This window comes from Tyto alba, unplaced genomic scaffold, assembly GCF_018691265.1.
Source record: "Tyto alba isolate M040663 unplaced genomic scaffold, T.alba_DEE_v4.0 Super-Scaffold_6, whole genome shotgun sequence".
NCBI classification, from domain to species: Eukaryota; Metazoa; Chordata; class Aves; order Strigiformes; family Tytonidae; genus Tyto; species Tyto alba.
In genome coordinates, this window is record NW_024881327.1 from 8554094 (window position 1) to 8574027 (window position 19934).

Sequence of the window (19934 nt, forward strand, 5' to 3'; positions counted from 1 at the left end):
GAAGTATTTGCAACCCCTCTTGCCTTGAAGAAAATATATTATTTACAGCATGTTTTCTATTCTGAGAGCTCAGAATTCCTCCTTGACTCCAGCTCATACATCACTTTTGTGTCGAACTCTGACCTCATCTCTATTTGCATTCCCTGCTCTGATGGAGCAGCTATTTCTGATTACAGACTGGCAAAATAAATCATAGAAAATTGGAATTCCAAGGAAAAGAACATTTCATGTTTCGTCATGTTGTTGTTATGAGACAGGCGGGCTTTTAGCTTGATTGTTTTATTTTTACCAGGGGATGCTCAGCACTATGTTTTATGTGCTCTCGGAATACGAGCCCATGTACTCATGGAGTTCCAAAACCTCAAAACCCACAGGCAATTATACTGCTCAAGAATGGTGACTCTAGATTCCTGACAACCAGTTTCTCCTGAGGTACTGCTGGCTGCATCTGTCCCATGCAGCCATACTCCTTATGGCTTTAAAAATGCACTGACTCAAAGAATGGTTGAGGTTGGAAGAGACCTCTGGAGGTCATCCAGTCCAGCCCCACTGCTCAAGCTGGGTCACCTAGAGTCAGCTGCCCAGGACCATGCCCAGTCAGGTTTTGAATACCTCCAAGGATGGAGACTCCACAACCTCTCTGGGCAACCTCTGCCAGTGCTTGATCGCTCTCACAGTAAAAAAGTTTCTTCTTTTGTTCAGACAGCACCTCCTCTGTTTCAGTCTGTGCCCCTTGCCTCTGGTCCTGTCACTCAGCACCACTGAAAAGAGCCTGGCTCCATCCTCTGTGCACCCTCCCTGCAGGTATTTGTACACACTGATGAGATCCCCCTGAGCCTTCTCTGCTCCAGGCTGAACAGTGACAGCTCTCTCAGCCCTTCCGCACGGCAGAGATGCTCCAGCCCCTTCATCATCTTCGTGGGCCTCCACTGGACTCTTTCAGGTACATCCATGTCTCTCTTGTACCAGGGAGACCAAAACTGGGCACAGCACTGCAGGTGTGGCCTCACCAGTGCTGAGTAGAGGGCAAGGATCACCTACCTGCTGGCAACACTCCCCCTAATGCAGCCCAGGGTACTTGTTAGTTGCCTTTGCCACAATGGTGCATTGCTGGCTCAGTCAGCTTGGTGTCTGCCAGGACCCCCAGGTCCTTCTTTACCTAGCTGCATTCCAGATAGTCAGTCCTCAGTATGTACTGGTGCCTAGGATTACTCCTCCTCAGGTGCAGGACTTTGCATTTTGCTTTCCTGTACTTCATGAGGTTCGTATAGCCCATTTCTTGAACTTATCAAGGTCCCTTTGAATGGCAGCACAACCACCTGGTTTATCAACCACTCCCCTGAGTTTTGTATCACCTGAGGTGATGATACACTTTAGTTCAAACTTGCTGAGGGTATCCTCTGTCTTAGTGACCAGGTCATTAATGAAGAGCTTAAACAGAATTGGCCACAGTGAAGACCGAGGTGAGGAAGGCACTGAGTGCCTCAGGCACTTCTGTGTCCTTTGTCACCAAGTTGTCTGCCCAATTTAGCAGCAGAGTCACATTTCCCCCGTCTTCCATTTATTGCTGATGTAGCTGTAGAACACCTTCTTGTTACCCTCCATGTTCCTTGTCAGATTCAACTCCAGGCAGGCTTTGGATTTCCTAACCCCCTCCCTGCATGCTTGGATACCATCTCTACGTGCCTCCTGGGTTACCTGTCCCTGTTTCTACCTCCTGTACGCTGCTTTTTGTTTGAGTTTAGTCAGAAGCAACTCATTCTTCAACGCAGGCCTTCTGCTGCCTTCACTTGATTTCTTGCTCATTGGGTTAGGCCTTTCTTGAGCTTGGAGGAGGTGATCCTGGAAAAAAATTACCAACTCTCCTGGACCCCTCTTCTCTCCAGGGTCATATCCCATGGGATCTTTCAAAGCAAGACCCTGAACAGGCCCAAGTTTTCTCCCCTGAAGTCCAGGGCAGTGGTCCTGTTATCTGCCTTATTCCTTCCTCCCACCATCACAAACTCCACCATCTCATAGTCACCGCAGTCTAAGCTGCCCCTGATCTACACCTCCCCAGCCAGCCCTTCCTTCTTTACAAGTATGAGGTCCAGCAGAGCATCTCCCCTCATTGGCTCCTTGGTCACCTGCATCAGGATATTACTATCAATGAACTCCAGAAAATTCCTGCATTGCTTGTGCTCTGCTGTGTTTTCCCTTCAGCAGATGTTTGGGTGGTTGAAGCCTCCCATGAGGACAAAGGCCTGGGAACATGAGGCTTCCTCCAGCTGCCTGAGAGCCTCGCCTACTTCCTCCTGATCAGGGGGTCGCAGTTAAAAGTATTATCTACTTCATCCTAATTGGTAGCTTGTAACATTTCCATAAGTGTTTCAGTACAATGGTTCTTCACTGGAATAAGAGAGAAATAAAACCTAATGCAGGAAATACCTTCTCTCTGTGTAGACAAGCCCATCCTCTTTTTTCCAGTCACTTCATCTGTGGGACTAGCAACTTGCAGAGGACACCCAATAATTAAGAACACTTTGTGCTGGAATCAACATATAAGTCAGTCACAATTTAGGATATCCAGAGTTACACCTTCAAAAGCAGTGCTTGATTTTGATGCCCGCCTTGAAGACATTTTAGGCTTAAGCTCCCAGCCACCTCATGAGGACTGCAGTACATAAGATCTCCTCCTCCAAAGCAATATGTTTGTAAATACTGGATGGCATCACCCACAATGAACTGCCAATTTAGGCAAGGGAATAACTTTTAAAAAACAATACTGATTGGTACCCACAGACGGGAAAAAGCTGTACCTTGTTAATGCCATCACAAGAAGTCAGGTACTTTTTTGACTTATGTAAACCTAACCCAAAAAGTAACACGTAGCTACACATTTCTATCACCTCCAATTTAAGCACGAACAAAAGAGTAAAGTAACTGATGAGTGTCAAGGAAGTAACTGATACACAGCCTCTTCTCACCATGTGCAATACCAACAGCATGATGTTACCAGTGAGTGACCCAGGTTCAAATACACATTATGGTGTAAATGCTCCTAAATTAGTTCCTAAAAATAGAGCCATGTAAAGTAGCCAGAATTTGTCCTCTCCTTATGAAATATGTTCTTCCTACGCTAAAGTCTGAGTATATTTAAAAATAATGAACTTCAAGCAGCAAGGTGCCAACTTCCCTCATAGGCAGAAGACTTACTGTCCTAAAAGGACATAACTGGGGGTTTCTGCTTTAACTGTGAACGTTTGTACAGCCAGATCTGAGCCTTGCTTAGACTAGTAACAGGGTTGAGCATCCGCTGTTAATAAGGTAAGTTCCAGAGCTCAGTGCTGGGGCTTTGGGGTGCCATAGGGTATATTAGTGAATTAACTCTAACAATGTCATAACCCCCTTTACTGGAAAACAAACCATATACAGTGAGATGCAATGATTTGTTCAAAAATCACACTGAATTAAACGAAGTTGAAAATAGAAGCCAGGTTCTTCCCAGCTCTGTGCCTCTTTCACAGGGCCACCCCTCTGCTTTCCCAGAACAAGGCAAGTTAAAAAGGAAGCATATGCACACATTGCTGTAAAGCAGAGAAAAGTAGTTGGGAACTGACACCATCAAATCAGTGTAATCTCATCTGATTAATATATGAGGCAACGTATAAAGGGAAACATCAAGAAACTGCTCAATAGTCATTATTCTCCACAATCAAACAGCCAAAGGAAAAATATTCTGCTCAAGCATAAGATAAGTATTCACGGACATATTGCAGATACAGTTAATAATGCTGATAGGTCTTCTACAACTATAAATAGGTCAGAGATGCCAGAAGCTTTTCTCTCTTCTTCACAAAATCAAGAGGTCTAGAGGAAAAAAAAAAAAAAAAAAACAAAACAAATCCAGAGACATATCCCAAAAATAACAGCAAGCGTTTCAAATATGCGGTTAGCTCCTATGGCTATAGGCACAGCTGCACATTGCATAGCATTACAGAATTAAAGCTGTTACCTGCACACGTTCTAAATGCACAGCCAGCATTAATGACAGAGGCCATCTAGGAAGGATTAAGGATTAGTTATCATTTCAACCCAATGAAAGAAGATCTATATTTCTCTTTTAGACACGTAATTCACAGGAGAATCGTGCTTGCCAACACTCTGAAAAAATAATCTTTCAGAATTCTTGCAAACCCACTGTGTTATGATTTCATCTCATGAAATACAACACCTTTACATTAAACCTCATAAAACTAAATCCTGCTGGATCTCTTCCAGGCTCAGAGAATAAACAGCTATATCAGTGATGCCTAGAACAGTAAAAGCTGGCCCACTGTCATATGGCGTGTTCCCATTTACAGAGGGGAGCAGGTCTGCAAACAGCTAATTCACCTTGCTATTACAAAATCCTCACATATAATGAATTTCTCACATAATTGGTCTAAGAAATACTTCAAGGGAAAACAAGAATGCTTTGAACACCATAATACATATTTATTTCTACGAGTTTGTTTGGGGTTTTTTTAACCTATTTCCTGCCTTCCCCTTAATAAAATACGTGCTGCAGAGCTGCTCTGGTTTTTAGTGAGTAGGAGTGAGTTTAGTTGTGTCTGGAACTCTGGTAGATAGCAAAGGAGGGGGAAATTTGTTGTCAAAACAGTTCAAAAGCACAGATGAATATATCCAATGAGATTACTTTGTAAAGCTCGATTATTTTCCCTTTGCAGTCAGAAGAGCTACACAGATTCCTTTCAGTCTTGCTGGTCCCACCCGGAGTATGAGTAAGAAGGATATTAAAATAACCAGTACAATTATACCAGGCAACACAGATCTAATGCAAAAGCCCTCCTCAGGAACTCAGGGCTAATGTCGTCCATAGATATGGAGATCCATGTACGGCCAAAGAACAAAAGCAATTTTCTGTCTGAATTAGACTCTTCCCTGTCACCCATGCAGACCTATGCCTTAATCCCCAAACGTGGGCACAGGCTGCACGTCTTCATGCGGGAACTGCAGTTACAGGCCCAGACGCACAGATGTCACACATTCCTGCCGTCTTTCTGATCACTTAGCGGGCTTATTACAGTTTAGGCAAACCGCAACTAGATCACCTTCAGTGCTGAAGCACACACAGAGCAAGCGCAGGCCAAGGCTGACACTAACCGATACCACTCCTCACCAGGGCCCAAATTCCCCTCAGGTTCCCCTCCTCATTTTTTCTATTTTGACCACAGCACTCTGGATTTTAGTAGTCACAGCTGGAAGATGATATTTCTGTAGTAAAAGGCGGAAGTTAACAGCACCATAAACCACCTGTGGCCAGTGACACAAAGCAGAGGGAGGGATCCTGAAGCGCGCGGGGAAGGGACAAAGGTTCCCTGGGAACTGCCAGGAGGTCCTTTATGAACTAGGCAGGAGAGAAACGTCCCTTTTAAGACGATTAGATGATGTAACAGCAGAGCAGGGTTGCTGACCCTGTCACTGGAAATAATTAGGCAGGGGTGTGCACTTGGAGAGAGGTAGATTGCACCTGCAAGCTCCCGGTCAAGCAGAGGGCTGTGCGGGACACCTTCACCACCCCGGGGGACATCACGTGCCCGATCTTTCCCTGGGGTGGGGAAGGCTGGTGCCCTAGGAAGGCTCTCTGTGGATTTGGGGCTATCCCGACCAGCAAGTGACTTTTGTCAGAAAACTGCTGTATACCTAGGGCCTCAGCATGTACAAACACTGGAGGCTGGGAGGAGGGAACGGCAGCTGTTTGCACACTTGACCAGGTAAGATGCTCTAACTCTCAAACTGGCTAATGACCCCACCCCAGAATTAGCTGCTCTCATTAAGGGCACACCCAAGCTGACTATGCAACACAGTGCCAGGTGAAATCCAAGCATCCACAGGGGCCTGTCAACCTTAGGGAAAGAAAGGAAAAAAAAGAACAAAACACAGGTGACAATACCAGGCTAAAGTGAAACTCTGATCTGACCTAGTATTACCATTCTTAAGAGTTTGTTCTGATATTTCAAGCACCATTTTCAACACAACTTGTGCCAAACCAGATTAAAGTAATACAACTCAGTTTTAACTTTTTTCATCTTTTTCAGTGTGAACATTCTGAAGCTCCAGAAGTTTAACTCTATACATTATCAAGTAGCAAAGGATACATGTCTACAAACCATGGTACCTTTATTTTCAATGTTTATAGAACTACTCAAAATAACATAATTTCACCATTTACTCACAGATGTAAATATTAATTCTAAACTGACCCTAACACTACAACTTTCTGCTACAACTTTACTTACAAGGACTAAACAAACCTTGTTTGCCCTGCAATCTTATAGGAAAAAAAAAATATTACACAAGTAAAGCAGAGAATTACATTCTTACCTGTTTTTCCAAACACTGATCTAAACTTCCCCTGCAAGGGGTCAATCAAGCCAGCTACATATCCATTGGGAATATGGGTTGCAAGACACTCACTTCCCTCAAAACCAGCACAGTTTCAACCAGACGGGTAGACCAAGCACCAACTTGGATCCCAAGGTCAGATCTGTTCTATAGGTTTAATTCACTGTCAGGTTTCAGCCTGCAGCACTTTTGTATCACATACGAACAGGTCAAGAGTATCTGAATAAAGGCGCACAATAAAACTGGCAGGCAAGCTTTCCGTCTAGCAAAGCTGCTGCTCTATCACATTGCAATATCTCAAGAAGGAAACTGAGATAATAAGGTAGGAGAAAAGCACAACAGTTCTCCCTGATACTTACATCATATGCCTCCCTTGCTGCAGTATAAATGCCATGTGTGAACAGCCTCACTAACTCACACAGAAGTGCCCCTTTGGTCAGGAACAGGATTTCTACCTCCACAAAGCCAGGATGAGCTTTGGGGTGGGACAGCACTCTCCTTTTCTGCAAAGAAGTCAAGCTGGTGCATGGCAAGGAATTGCACCCTTTCTCAGCATGCTGTTAGCCTGCCTTACCCACACCCCTTCCCAGCTACTGCCTCAGCCACGATGGTTGGTGGTTCAGCTCACAAATTATTTGGGCAGAGTCATCACGACTAATAGAGGGCTGAGCCCTACAGCTCTAACCCAACTGGCTTGCAGAATATAAATGTTAACTACTAGACCAAGCACTACTAGGTAGGGTTGAAACTTGATCAAACCAAGCCTCGGGTTGGAAAAATGTTGTGAGGAAATTTGCATTTGGGCAGAGGGAGACTGAGATGGATTAGTCACACAGACAATGAAGAGCTGGGAATATTAAAATTAATAGAAACAAATTAATAATTAAATGTATGCAAAAAAACCCAAAAGTAATAAATAAATAAATGTACTGGGTGGTTCTAAAATTTACCTCAGCCTGTATTACATGTATGCATTTGTACGTACTGAGAAAGAAAAAATACATGTGGAGAAGATAACTGTTTCAAATGTATTTCAGATAGTGGTTTCTTTATGAGCCTCTTCAAGTTTACTTTTCTGTGTCAAGTTCACGAAGTTAAAACTGTAAATTTATAGTTTGAAAGCAGAATAGTAGAGGAGAGAAGAAATTGGAGATGATGACCAAAAGTTTGAATTTATCCCTTGTTGAATACATGTTAAATGATGGTTGCTGCTCCTTTTTGCCAATCATTTCTGAACTTTGTAAAAACTGAAGCTATAATACCATCATAAGCCATGCCACCCAAACTGCTTCTGGGTCAGCTTCTTCAAACATTTGGATTTTTTTAATATTTGGCAATACCAACTTTAGAGTCTGCAAATCTATTTTAATTACTGATTATGTGCCTACTAGTTTGATTATATAAATCACTTTGTAATTAAACTCCAATCCAATACAGAGACTAATTTGTTGATTAGATCAATCTGACATCACGATCAGATTGTTCGCTTGCTTTACTTTAAATAATCCTTAATAATATTTTAAAGAGTATAGCTTCGGGCAATAGGTTCTCTTGATTTTACTTTTTAAAAACGTTTTACTACAAATTATTAAAATACTTTCTCTTGACAAGTAACAGGCCATTAGACTAGCTATCTACCTGCAGATCTGACCATTTCCCTACAAGCAGCAATTAGTTCTGAAAATTAGTTTCTATACCTGCATCTCTCACACACTCATTTGTAGTTGTTTTCTCTGTTAAGAACTGCAGAAGCAGACAGGTGGCTGCTTTTTGCCCACGCATCTACAGAATTATGTGACCCAACAGCACATGGACACACAACAAAGCTCACCAATGTCCACAGTTCTAGCCACACATTGGGGAAGTAAACCGACAACCGACCTTGGACACAAATGACCGAAACCTGCCTAAGTCCTGATTTGGGGAGTAAAATTTGGCGCAAGACCCCTCATGACCAGCAACAGCAGCAAAACTCTTGCTGTGGCCAAGGATGGCAGTACTTCTGCCCAGCACCACCCTGCCCAGGCAGAGACATCAATTCTTTCTTCCCTTCTGTAGCATCTGTGCCCTACCCAGAGCCCAAACATTTTGGTATAAACACCCTGTCCTTCTGTATGGCTCATACAGCGGGGCCCTGCTCTCTGCTCAAGGTGCTAGCTACTAATAGGCTGCAATTAACAGCTGGAGGGAAAGAAAGGAAAGATATATTACATTATAGCTTTTTAAATAAAACACTAGAAGCACCAGGTACCATGCAATCGTAGTCCTCTAGGGCATGGTCTCTGCTGTCTTTGTCATTCAGCACTTAGATAGATAATAAAGGGAGCAGTAATCGCAAACAGACATTCTGCATGAGCAAAAATGCTCACCATGACAAAAACTGTAGCCAGATATAGATGTGTGACAGATAATTTTCAAGGATCATAACTTGCTAAAGCACTAGCATGCAAATAAATCTAGATTTATATGCATATATATGTCTGCGTGTATAATACAGCATCCAAACACCTATATTTACCATTTAATATATACTGAGGAAAGTACAACACAAAATTAAAATCAGCAGCTTGGAAAAATATTCAATAATGTTCCTATGAAAACATTCCAAATTAGAAAAACTTGCCTGAAAATTTTAAGATACTAAATGCAGGGAAACTATTGATGGAATGACCACTAAAATAAAAAGTTAAAAAAAATAGAAAACTCCTTGTGACTTGGTTTTATTTCCTTTTCAAAGTAACCAGCCCCGCTTTGATCTTTTCCCTTCATGACACCAGACCCGGATTAAAGATGGTCTAGAGTCCCCGAACACAGCATTTCTGGAGAAGAGACCAACAGCAGTGAGCAGAAATACAGCATGCTGGAAGATCGATACCCAGTGTCACTGTGCAAAGATAAAAACGACATGGTGTGCACAGGCGCCACCAAGAGGTTCTTCCTTCATAGCCCAAAAATTATTTTTTCCCCCTGAGCAACACCCTGTGTTGCTTGGGCACACGCTCAGCACCCTTCAAGCATGAGCCACCCACCCACACCAAACATTTGCTGCTGCGTTTCCCGTGAGCATTGCAAATGGGGAAAAAAAAAAAAAAAAAAAAAAAAAGGTAATTTTTTTCGGGGGTTCCTTTCAGAACAGGGCGGGGGGGAAAAGATGTATCTGCAGCACATGTAGCTTTTGACAACAGAGCTTTTAAATGTTGTGGTAACAGAAAACAAGACCGCTGCCCAGTCCTGGATCTGGAAAATGTTAAATTCCACCTTATCAGCCACCAAAACAGAGTCAGACGAGATCTGTTGCTGAGCTGCCTCCCGTCAAAGCCTGTGCAATCCTATTTTTTTCCTATCAAATGCAACTGCAAGATTCAAATAGTAATAATATTCTGGTAGTGTGATGCTGGAGCTGGTTTTTAAAGGTAAACAGACACTTTCATCAGATTTTTTCATCATGAAGAGAAAGCCAGTTTTGACCACACCACTGCCATTTCCCAGGCTGAAGAGAATGAGCTAAAAAGCGACAGCTTTATCATTCCTCTAAAATGTTACTATCCAAAGGGTAATTCCCCAAGCCCCAAGTTTATGCTTAGAGAGCCCCTGAGGTCAGGATCTCCCTAACCTACTTGGCCTGGCTACTCCCACCGGTGAGTGGCCCGTGGGGCTAGACCCCTTCCAGGGGTGAAAGCAGCACTGAGTCGCCTGGGGAAAGCAAGTGCTTCACTCTGGGTAAAGCTTGGCTGCCCGCCATGGATACATGCCTCCCCCTGCAAATCACTGCTCCCACTGTGGCCCATAACCCATCCTGGTCTTCTCACCTTCCACGGTGGGAAACCAATCCGCAGGCTGCCCAGGGGCTGAAAGCTTAGAATTTTATTCAGGAAGGGAAGGGGTGTTGTAACACAACCTTGAATCGAGCTTCCCATGTCCCAGGTAAGCATGCAGGCACCCCAGTGATGGCTCAGCTGGGTAAGGCTGCAAGCCACCTAGCTAAACTCCGAACCTGGAGTGTGGGTTGGACTAGATGGTCTCCTGAGGTCCCCTCCAGCCACAGTTATCCCATGAGTCTGCAATCAAAAAGTCGGTGACAAAGGAATATGGGACTCGGGCTGGGGATGCCATCAGTGATGGCAGCTTTCACCTTATCACATCAGCAAAGCACCAAAATGGGTCATAGGATTGGGGGTGTATGTGTGCGTGTGTGCACGCAGAGAGCCGCCCCCCCCCCCCCCATACAGCACATAGCCATCTAAGGGACTAAGTGATCTGAAGACAGCAGATTTGGAAAAATATACAACAGGCAGGTTAACAAATTAATAGCATTCATTGCTGCCTGCATTGAAGGAAGTCTTGCCCACACTTCAGCAAACAGGCAAGCATCAGTATGTTTTCCCTTTTTCACTTCTCAGCTTCCAGGACTGGCCAGGAAAAGGTACAGAAGATCTGAGCTCACACCAAGGCTTGAGAGCAAGAAGAAGTAGCACCATGGTGTTAACATAGGTGGCACAGACCAGACACACTCTTCAGAACGCAATGCTACTCTTACCTTCCTGCAAGCACCAAGGACTCAAGTCATTTTCCCCACAGCTCATCCACTTCCACCACCATCCATCAGGTAACATTTACTAAGTTGTTTTTTTTTTGGGGGGGGCGGGGAGGTGGGAGCAGGAGGGAACGGATGGACAGGACGGGAAAGGAAGAGGACTGGGGTTGGGGTCTTTTTTTTTCCAGTCAGCTTATTCTCGCAGCTAACTCCCAAGATTTAAGATGATTTAAGCACTTAAGGATTAAAGGTGTTTTAACAGTTTATATTGCTTTAAGCATCTAGGGTGGCTTAAACGCTTATGCTACTTTCAGGGGTTTAAAGCAGCTTAACTGTCCACAACACTTGATGAATTTACGGGAGCTCAAAAGCTTAAACTCCCTTTAAAACAATAAAAAAAAAAAAAACAAACTATATCTTAAAACATCATTGTATTTTAACACCGCTGTCCTGCTCGGCTCCCTCCCTCCAGGTCGGACCAGGTCGCCCAGGGCTTTACCCGGGAGGGGACCCAAACCCTCCAGCCCCCCACCTTTCGCTGGGGGTGGGGGGTGTCCTCACGCCCTCACCTGGCGGCAGCCAGCTCCGGGGAGAGCGGCCCCCCCCGCCCCAGCCGCCCGGCCCTGCCTCCCCCGCGGCTTTAGGCCGCAGCGCCGGCCCGCGGCGGGCAGCCGCGCCTACGCTGACAGGGCCGGGACTGGGCCTTGGCGGGGGGGGTGTGAGGGGGGGTTTAAACCTCCCCGGGATGCGGAGGGACAGCACCGGCCAACGGCCGTAAAAAGCTCGTTAGTTTCATTCCCAATTAAGCGTGAAACAGTGGCTGTTTATTGGCCCGAGCGCGTGCAGCGGGACACCCCCCCCCCCACACACACACACACACACGCTCCCATCCCCCCCGGGGCGCTCCCGGGTGGCGCAGTGCCCCCTCCTCGGCCCCGACAGCCGGGGAAGGCAACGGCACCGGGGGCAGCCCGAAAACACAACCCGGCTGCCCCGGGGCCGCCCCTCAGCCCCAGGGCCGCCGCTCAGCCCCAAGCCCTCCGCGGCTAGCCCCGGGAGGGGAGGCTGCGAGGTCTCCCTGCCCCTCAGCGGCCACCCCGCACCTCAGGGACCCCCCGACACCCTCCCACGGGTGCCTCCTCCTCCGCCCTCCACTACCCCTTGAACACACCTGCCCGGACACCCGAGGCTGCTTTCCCCGCTCAGGCGTTGCCAGGCTTCGAGCGTTTGGCGTGAAAACCACCTGGGCCCTGGGAAGGCCGCGGTGTTTTCCGGCGGCAGCAGCCAGTCCCTGCCGCTCGCACCCGGCCTGCGGTGGCCGCGAGCTGCCTTCGGGTCGAACGCCGTACCCGAGTCCGCAGCGAGGAGCGCCGACGGCAGCTTCCCCCCCGTCAAGGGATCAGGGCAAGGGCAGTAATGGTCGCTGGGGTCTGCAGGCTTGGGCTGGTTTTCCTTACGTGATCGCAGATCATTTAAAATTTATGGCGAGTTTCACCAAGGGTGATTAAAAATGGAAATAGTAAGGTCTCGTAAAGCCTCGTTCGAAATCAAAGCTTGATCCAGGAAAAACGGTGTGTTTTTCCTCCGTATTTCCTGTGGGCTGGAAACAAGCAAGCAAACAGTTCTGGTGGGAAAAAAAAAAAAAAGAGCAGATTTCTGTCGGATATGTCTTATCCTCCACCACAGAATAATGATTATTATCTCCAGTCTAAACAGAGTCTGTTCAGATTTGGGCCCTTGCTTCCACACAGCCCAGCTGGCTAGATCTGTGGGAAGCCGTGTATGGGGCTACCGGGAATTTGCTGAGCAAGCAAATGTCTTCTGGTCATGCTGAGGTCCACCTGAAGAGATGTCAATGTCTCCAAAAAATGAGAAGCAGTGAAAAAAGGAGAGAGAAAAACGATCCCCAAACCGGTCCATTTTACAAAGACCTGGTGAACAGCCCAGCCGTTGAGGGTAAGGACAAACGTGCTGGTAGGTCCCCTTTCACTGAAGAGGAGTTCGAGGACAGGGATCAGTGGGACCAGCACTGGGAGATGGAAGCGACATGTCCTAAAAGTGGCAACAGCTACAGCCTGTGGCAATCTTCAGGACTTGGCAAAAGGGGCTTAAAATGGGCACCATAATTCGTCCGTGGAGCTCAATGCCATGGAACCTTACTGAGGCCAAGATTTTAACAGATTATTGTTTAAAGGGATTAGTTGAATACAGATAATAAATGGCAAGAATATGTGGAGCTGCAAGAAATAAACTACTTCTAAGCCCTTCCACATGTGATATTAGACATTCAGGTCATTTATTTTCCAGGTGTGAAACAACTTTAAGTAAGAGAGGAGCTGGCCTATGGGGAGATCACATCCATCAGCATGGCCTGCTGGAAAGGATCTTGAAACCTTCTCTGAAAGAGCTCGCACTGGCTTCAGCACATGACCAGAGCCCGCTTGGGGCAGCACTGTGGCCACCCCAGCACAGCAGCCCCACGCCTTCCCAGTGGGAATGCCACAGGTCCTGTCTCTTTCCTACACTGCAAGCAGTGACTCAGACCTCCGGGAAGTCCAGTCTGCAAACTGGACATAAAGGGATCCTGCAGTTTACAGAAGTTCTCGTGGCTAAGGCTAGCTTCCCATAAAACATCTCTGTAAGGAGATATATTCAGTAGCTGATTAATGAATGTGGTTTACCACAAAATGATACTACACAGGCCTTCTCTTTTCAATAATAATCCCATAAAAAATATTACTAAAAATCCAAGAAATATCCAAATTGCACTGAAGCTGTGTTTTGATCCCAGTGCCTTGCCTGTTGTCTTCCCCTTTGTGGTAAATCAACACAAACATAATTCTTTAAGGGAGTTTCTAGGTGAAGACAGGAGCGAAAGGAAAGGGACATGCCTACACTGCGCGGAGCCAGGCCCACGCTTCTTGCCTCAGAAAAACGTGCCAGGTGACTGTATTTCAAAACCACTCGGATGCTCCCACTCGGGGAAAACCCCCTGTGGCGGTCGGGGGCCATCCAGAGGCTGCAGGACCGGGGTCCGCTTCAGCCCCCCCCGCTCCTCGCAGGGGAAAGCCAGGGGCAGAAGGGGCTGCGGGGGGGGGCAGGAGGGGGGCCCCGGGAGAGCCGGCAGCCCCCAGCCGAGCCCTGCCGGCATCGCGGGGAGGGGGCGGAGGTGCCAGACACCCCCCGGGGGCTGAGGGCACAGCCGGCCTCGCCCCCTCCTTGGGAACCGGCCCGGCCACATCTTGCATCGGCTGGCAGCGGAGGCACCGAAGGTTGGGCGAGGGGGGCCGGGGGGGGGAGAGGGGGGTCCCCCCGCTCCGCAGTAGCGGTGTTAGCGGCAAAGCTCACCTCCCGCTCCCCCCGCCCGGCCGAGGAGCTCCCCGGGCTTCCGTGGCTCTTTGTTCGCGGGGATCTTTCCCCCCTTCCCCGTGCTCGCACGGTAACGTTTCTAACAAGTATTTCCTGCCAAAAGACAATCCCCCCTGAGCAAAAGCAGACCGAGAAAGTAGTGACCAATCCTTTCAGGATGGCTGTCACCAGGCTCCTCCCAGCCCCCGCTCCCCCTGCCATTTGCATACAAAAAAATCCAGAAAACTCCCGTTTGCCCCCGCATCTCGCTCAGACCCTCCGTCCCCGTCTGGCAGGCAAGAGCCCGGGCTGGGGGACGCTGCCTGCGGCTGAGGGCCACCCCGGCCCCCCAAGCCTTTCGCCAGACCCCCCCCCCCCCACCCCCTTCCCGCCCCACACACACACACACAAACACACACACACACACCCACCACCCACCTCCTCCGCGCCCCAAAAATGCAGCGCCGCCTCTGCGCCCTGCTGCTGCTGGCGTCCCAGTGCGTGGGGTCGGCCGCCGGGCTCTTCCCCTTCGGGGAGCCCGACTTCTCCTACAAGCGCTCCAACTGCAAGCCCATCCCCGCCCCGATGCTGCTGTGCCGGGGCATCGAGTACCAGAGCATGCGGCTGCCCAACCTGCTGGGGCATGAGACGGTGCAGGAGGTGCTGGAGCAGGCCTCCACCTGGATCCCGCTCGTGCAGAAGCAGTGCCACCCCGACACTAGGAAGTTCCTCTGCTCCCTCTTTGCCCCCGTCTGCATCGACGATCTGGACGAGATCATCCAGCCCTGCCACTCGCTCTGCGAGGAGGTGAAGGAGAGCTGCGCCCCGGTGATGTCCGCCTTCGGCTTCCCCTGGCCCGACATGCTGGACTGCAGCCGCTTCCCCAAGGACAACGACCTCTGCATCCCGCTGGCCAGCAGCGACCACATCCTCCCCGTCACCAGGGAAGGTAAGAAGGAGGGAGCCGCCGGGCTGCCCCCCCGGGCCGGCAGCGCCTGCCCCGCGCTGAGCCGCCCCGACAGCGGGGTCACCCCCCCCACCCCCCCCCCGGCTTTCTGCAGGGGAGCGGAGGCGTCTCCCTCCCGTTACAGCACGCCCCGGTGCTCCGGGACGAGGAGAGGGGGGGACCGGGGACGGGGGGACCGCCGATCGTGCTCGGGGAGGCTTTTCTGGGGGGACCGGGGAAGCCGCAAGGCGCCGTCGGGGAAGCGGCGCCGGGCCCGCACCTCCCGGCCTTTCCCCGTCCCCGAGGACAAGGTCGGGGGCCCGGGAGCCGAGCCGCGCAGCCCCCGGAGGGACAGACTCCTAACGCAGAGACCATAAAAAAAAAATAATAATAATAAAAAAACCCCAGACAAACAACAACAACAAAAAAAAAAAAAAACCAACCAAAACCAACCAACCAACCAAACCAAAAAAAAAAACCAACCCCCAAACCCGCCCAAACAATCAAAACAAAACAAAAAAACCCCAAACCAACAGACCAAAACAAACAAAAAAAACCCCGCAGTTTTGGTTGAGATGTGACCTTAAAGGCACACCGTGCCCCCCGCCCCAGCGGGCTTGCAGCAAGGTAAGGCGCGTCAGAGTGCCGGGGCTGGGGGGGCAGAAGGGGCTGGGGGGGGGGGGGGGGGGTCGAGGGACGGGAAAGCGGCGTTTCCCCAAGGGCTCCCAACGCCACCTGCTGTCCCTTTCTCCCCGAGCCTGACGGGGACTGTCCCTTGCATTTCCAGCACCCAAGGTCTGCGATGCCTGCAAGAACAAAAACGAAGACGATAATGACATCGTGGAAAACCTCTGCAAAAATGACTTCGGTAAGTGGAAGCAGAGCCGCGCCCCCACCCCCCACCCTCCCCGTTTGAAACTCGAGAGTTGAAGATCAGGTAAAACTCCCGGTGGAGTCAGCGAGAGATGTGCCTGACTAAAGGCAGGGCTTTGTCTTGTCTGCAGATGGACCTGTCTGACCGTTGGGTCACAAAACACAAAATTCCACCTCGGAATAAAAAGTAGCCCTTTTTATAGTTCTTTTCTGTTTGCTGTTTCAAAGTAGTGTTCTTTTATGTGGATGTTGCTGGCAAGCCGAATAGAAAGTAAAATGGAAAAAAAAAAAAAAAAAAAAAAAGAATCTTTCATCCAGACTAGTGCCTGGGGAGAAGTAGAGCAAAGCTTCATTTAGACGTATGAGAAAGAGCTGCATGACCAATCTCACGTATCGTAAGAAAGACTCTCTCCACAGATTAAGAATAAAGCTCTATATATCATTTGACAGAGAAGGTAATGCACAGACAATTGGGGATATAAACTTAATGGGAAGATCTGGGGTTAGGAGAGGACAAGAAAGCCCCTTCGACACAGGCAAGTGAACAGCACATTATCTACACATTAGCATTTCAAGAGAAAAAGTGAATAAGGAGGGGAATCCTTTTATAATAGGTCAGTGTTTATACCTGGAAACAGATTTGTAGTATAAATATCTACAACAATTCACAAGTCTTTTTTTTTTTTTTTTTTAAAAAAAAAAAAAGGGCAAAACACCACCCAAAACCTGAAACCATGACTGTGAGACATAATTGCTAGAACAACCAATAACTTTGGCCTGGCAAATTGCACTCAGATAAATCCTCCTAAAGCTAAACATGCCCCACAGATTCTTACAGAGCCCTATATCCCCCTCCTAGTTATTTTACCAAATCAAATGCAGCTGTTGGACCAATTTGCCCTCCATGGGATCTATTCTTTAAAAAAAAAAAAAACAATGCATGTGAAATATCATTTCCTTACAGGTTTGCCTAAAATCCTCTCCAGCCTAATAAATTAAGTTTAGAAGTTTTCAGCCGCGGCAGAGATCAGGTTTCAGATTAGGTCTAGGTACTCGCCTCCCCACCTCCCCTTCAAACTCTAGTTTCAGGAAGATTGTCCTCTCCCAGCAAAAAAAAAAAAAAAAAAACAACAGAGCTCTGCTTAACATACCCATCCTGCCCTCTCTCTGTTTGCAAACAGGCGAAAAGCTGGTGAAAATATTAATTTAGAAAGGAAGGAAAAAGAGGGGGAGGGGGAAGAGGAGAAAAGAAACCCCAAAACCCTCAACCCTAAGGTTGATTCAAACTGAAATGACTTGCATGCCCTTTGTGGCTTTAGAAATGGAGCCACCTGCTGTCTCTTCTGTCAGCCCTGACAGTTTAATTAGCAATAGAGCACCTCCCTCCCCAGGTCCTCTTTATGCGCACTAATGGGAAAAAACCTCTCAATCTCTCTCCCTCTCCCCACTTCCCCCTCCCCTCGCTCTATTAGCCTTGAAGATAAAAGTGAAGGAGATTGCCTACATCAATGGGGATACCAAGATCACCCCCGAAACAAAGAGCAAAACCATCTACAAGCTGAGTGGGCTGACGGAAAGGGATCTGAGGAAGATTGTGCTCTGGCTCAAAGGTGGCCTCCAGTGTACCTGCGACGAGATGAACGACATCAACGTCCCCTACTTGGTGATGGGGCAAAAGCAAGCTGGGGAACTGGTGATCACCTCGCTGAAGCGGTGGCAGAAAGGGCAGCGGGCTTTCAAGCGGTTCTCCCGCAGCATCCGCAAACTGCAGTGTTAGTGGCTCCGGCCCTGGCCGCCTCCAGCAGCCGCCTCTGTCCCGAGCTCTCTGGGCCTCCTGCACCTTCTTGCTTCGGCCCCTCTGAGCCTCGAGATGCCACGGGCATGAGACATGGTGACCGCTCTCCGAGAGGGGAGGGAGCCCTCCGGTCTTGTACATAGGGTAAAATGTAATAAAAAAAAAAAAAAAAAAAAAAATCATGACTATTTTTGGGAAGTATTAAAGTATCTTGCTTAAAGCTTTTTTTTTTTTTTTTTTTTTTTTAAATATGGTTGCAAACGTGACTTTGGTCTGAGGTTTTTCCCTCTTCATTTTTGATAATGCTGGTTCATTTATATTGCTGCTTCTCTGTATACATGCATGTTTGTTGTGGAAAAGTAGGAGATGCAGAGAAAGACAGCCATGCGTGCGACTGGCCTGTCACAGTGGGTACGACTCTTTCACCGAGGTGAAATGGCTTGCCATCTATATTAACACTATAAAGGTCATGTTACGACTCTTGCATGTGATACATAGGCACCAGTAAGAGTATATTAACCATTCTCACATTTTATTTTCCACAAGTCTGAGCCCTTCTCTCAGAAAAAATGAACAAGTTTTGGAGCTGGTTGATCTGAAGGCAACTTTTTTTTTTTTTATTATTTTGCAAATTAAACCATCTGTAGCGTAACTGTAATATACCTAGTGGTTAACCTGAAAGAGTTGTAAAATATTGCTTTAATTAACCTTGTAAATACTCCAGATAAATGTTATATTCTTGTATATAAACTTTACATCATAGTTTACCCATTGTCTCAGTCTGCATTCACTTTAATCTGTTTTGGGAGAACTGAGAGAAAGCTGTCCAACTGACCTTTGGCATGGCAGAGCAGAATTTGGCCTTCCACCCCAAGTGGCCAGTAGAGAAGCATGAGGAAGCATCAAATGCTGCAATCAGAAAAAACATAGTGGACCTCATTTCCAACAAAGATGAACTCCCAAGATGTGGGACTGAGGTTCAGTCAACTCCTTTTAATACGTGTCTGTTGAGCTTTTCGAGATGAAGAGTTTTCTGTGTCTCCTTTGTGTTGACTGCCTGCCTTTTCACCTCCTCAGAAGACTCTACTTTTTGCTGATGTGGAATTGCAATGAGACCATTTGCTTAAAAATCAAATCTGTTTATCCATTTCTTACACTTGAAAAAGACGTATTAAGGAGTGCAAGAGTAGATAATCTCATTTGCAACTAGCAATTCAGAATAATGGTAGAGCAAGGCATGTTTTGTGTGTATGTACGCTCACTATTCTTACTGAGAAAGAAAATAAAACCTACCTACTAGTGGAACTAGAGGAATGTTTTTCCCCATTTTTCTTATGAATGTTTTCTGATGAAGAGCATTACCTGCTAGAATTTTATTGTACTTATCCTGAAAAATAGTCTTGCTTCCCAGTGCTGTCACGCATAAAAAATTCCTCTTATCTTCACTGAGAGGACGAGCAGTCCAATATTCCCAAGGACAGCATTCTATGTTAACCATTCACAGACAGAATGCAAAGCCAATACTAGATTTTTTTTTTATGTTAAAAAAATCATATTAAGTCACATATTTAGTGTGATTTTTTTTTCACCATCAGGATAAAAAGGTAAAATCTAATGATCCAACGTGTTAAATTTGTCTTAGAAAAAAGAATTGTTTGCCCTCTCCCAGAGACTTCATGCACTCCCTACAGCTGGTACAAACAACAGTAGGACTCTGAACAAGCAAAAGAAAGATCAGTCCTCACAAATATCCTCAGAGTAATAATAGTCCAAAAAACCCCAGCCAAACAAAAATCCCCATTCCAAATTGGTTCTTTAATGTCATTAAAACTTTTCTTCTGAATGGACCTGGCTTCCCAGGAAATAGATTTGAGTCTTTTCATGCTACGGTGTAATTATTTTAATAACAGCACTACGTCCATCATCTTATAGAGCCATCAGCATCCAGATGTCGCATGGCTCTACCCATCTCCCTCATCATACAATGTAATACCTGTCCCTGAACAGCCTTGGGTTTAGAGGGAACGAGCTCACAGATAACGAGGAGCTGG

At 47.2% G+C, this 19934-nt stretch overlaps 1 protein-coding gene across 1 annotated transcript; it reads left to right on the top strand.

Moving 5' to 3' along the window:
- Nucleotides 1–14512: 14512 nt before the first annotated feature.
- SFRP2 (secreted frizzled related protein 2) lies at nt 14513–19193 on the top strand. The gene is made up of 3 exons (XM_033007280.2): nt 14513–15218; nt 16003–16083; nt 17561–19193. The coding sequence occupies exons 1-3, from the start codon at nt 14726–14728 to the stop codon at nt 17863–17865; spliced, it is 879 nt and encodes a 292-aa protein (XP_032863171.1). The 5' UTR covers nt 14513–14725; the 3' UTR covers nt 17866–19193.
- Nucleotides 19194–19934: the final 741 nt, after the last annotated feature.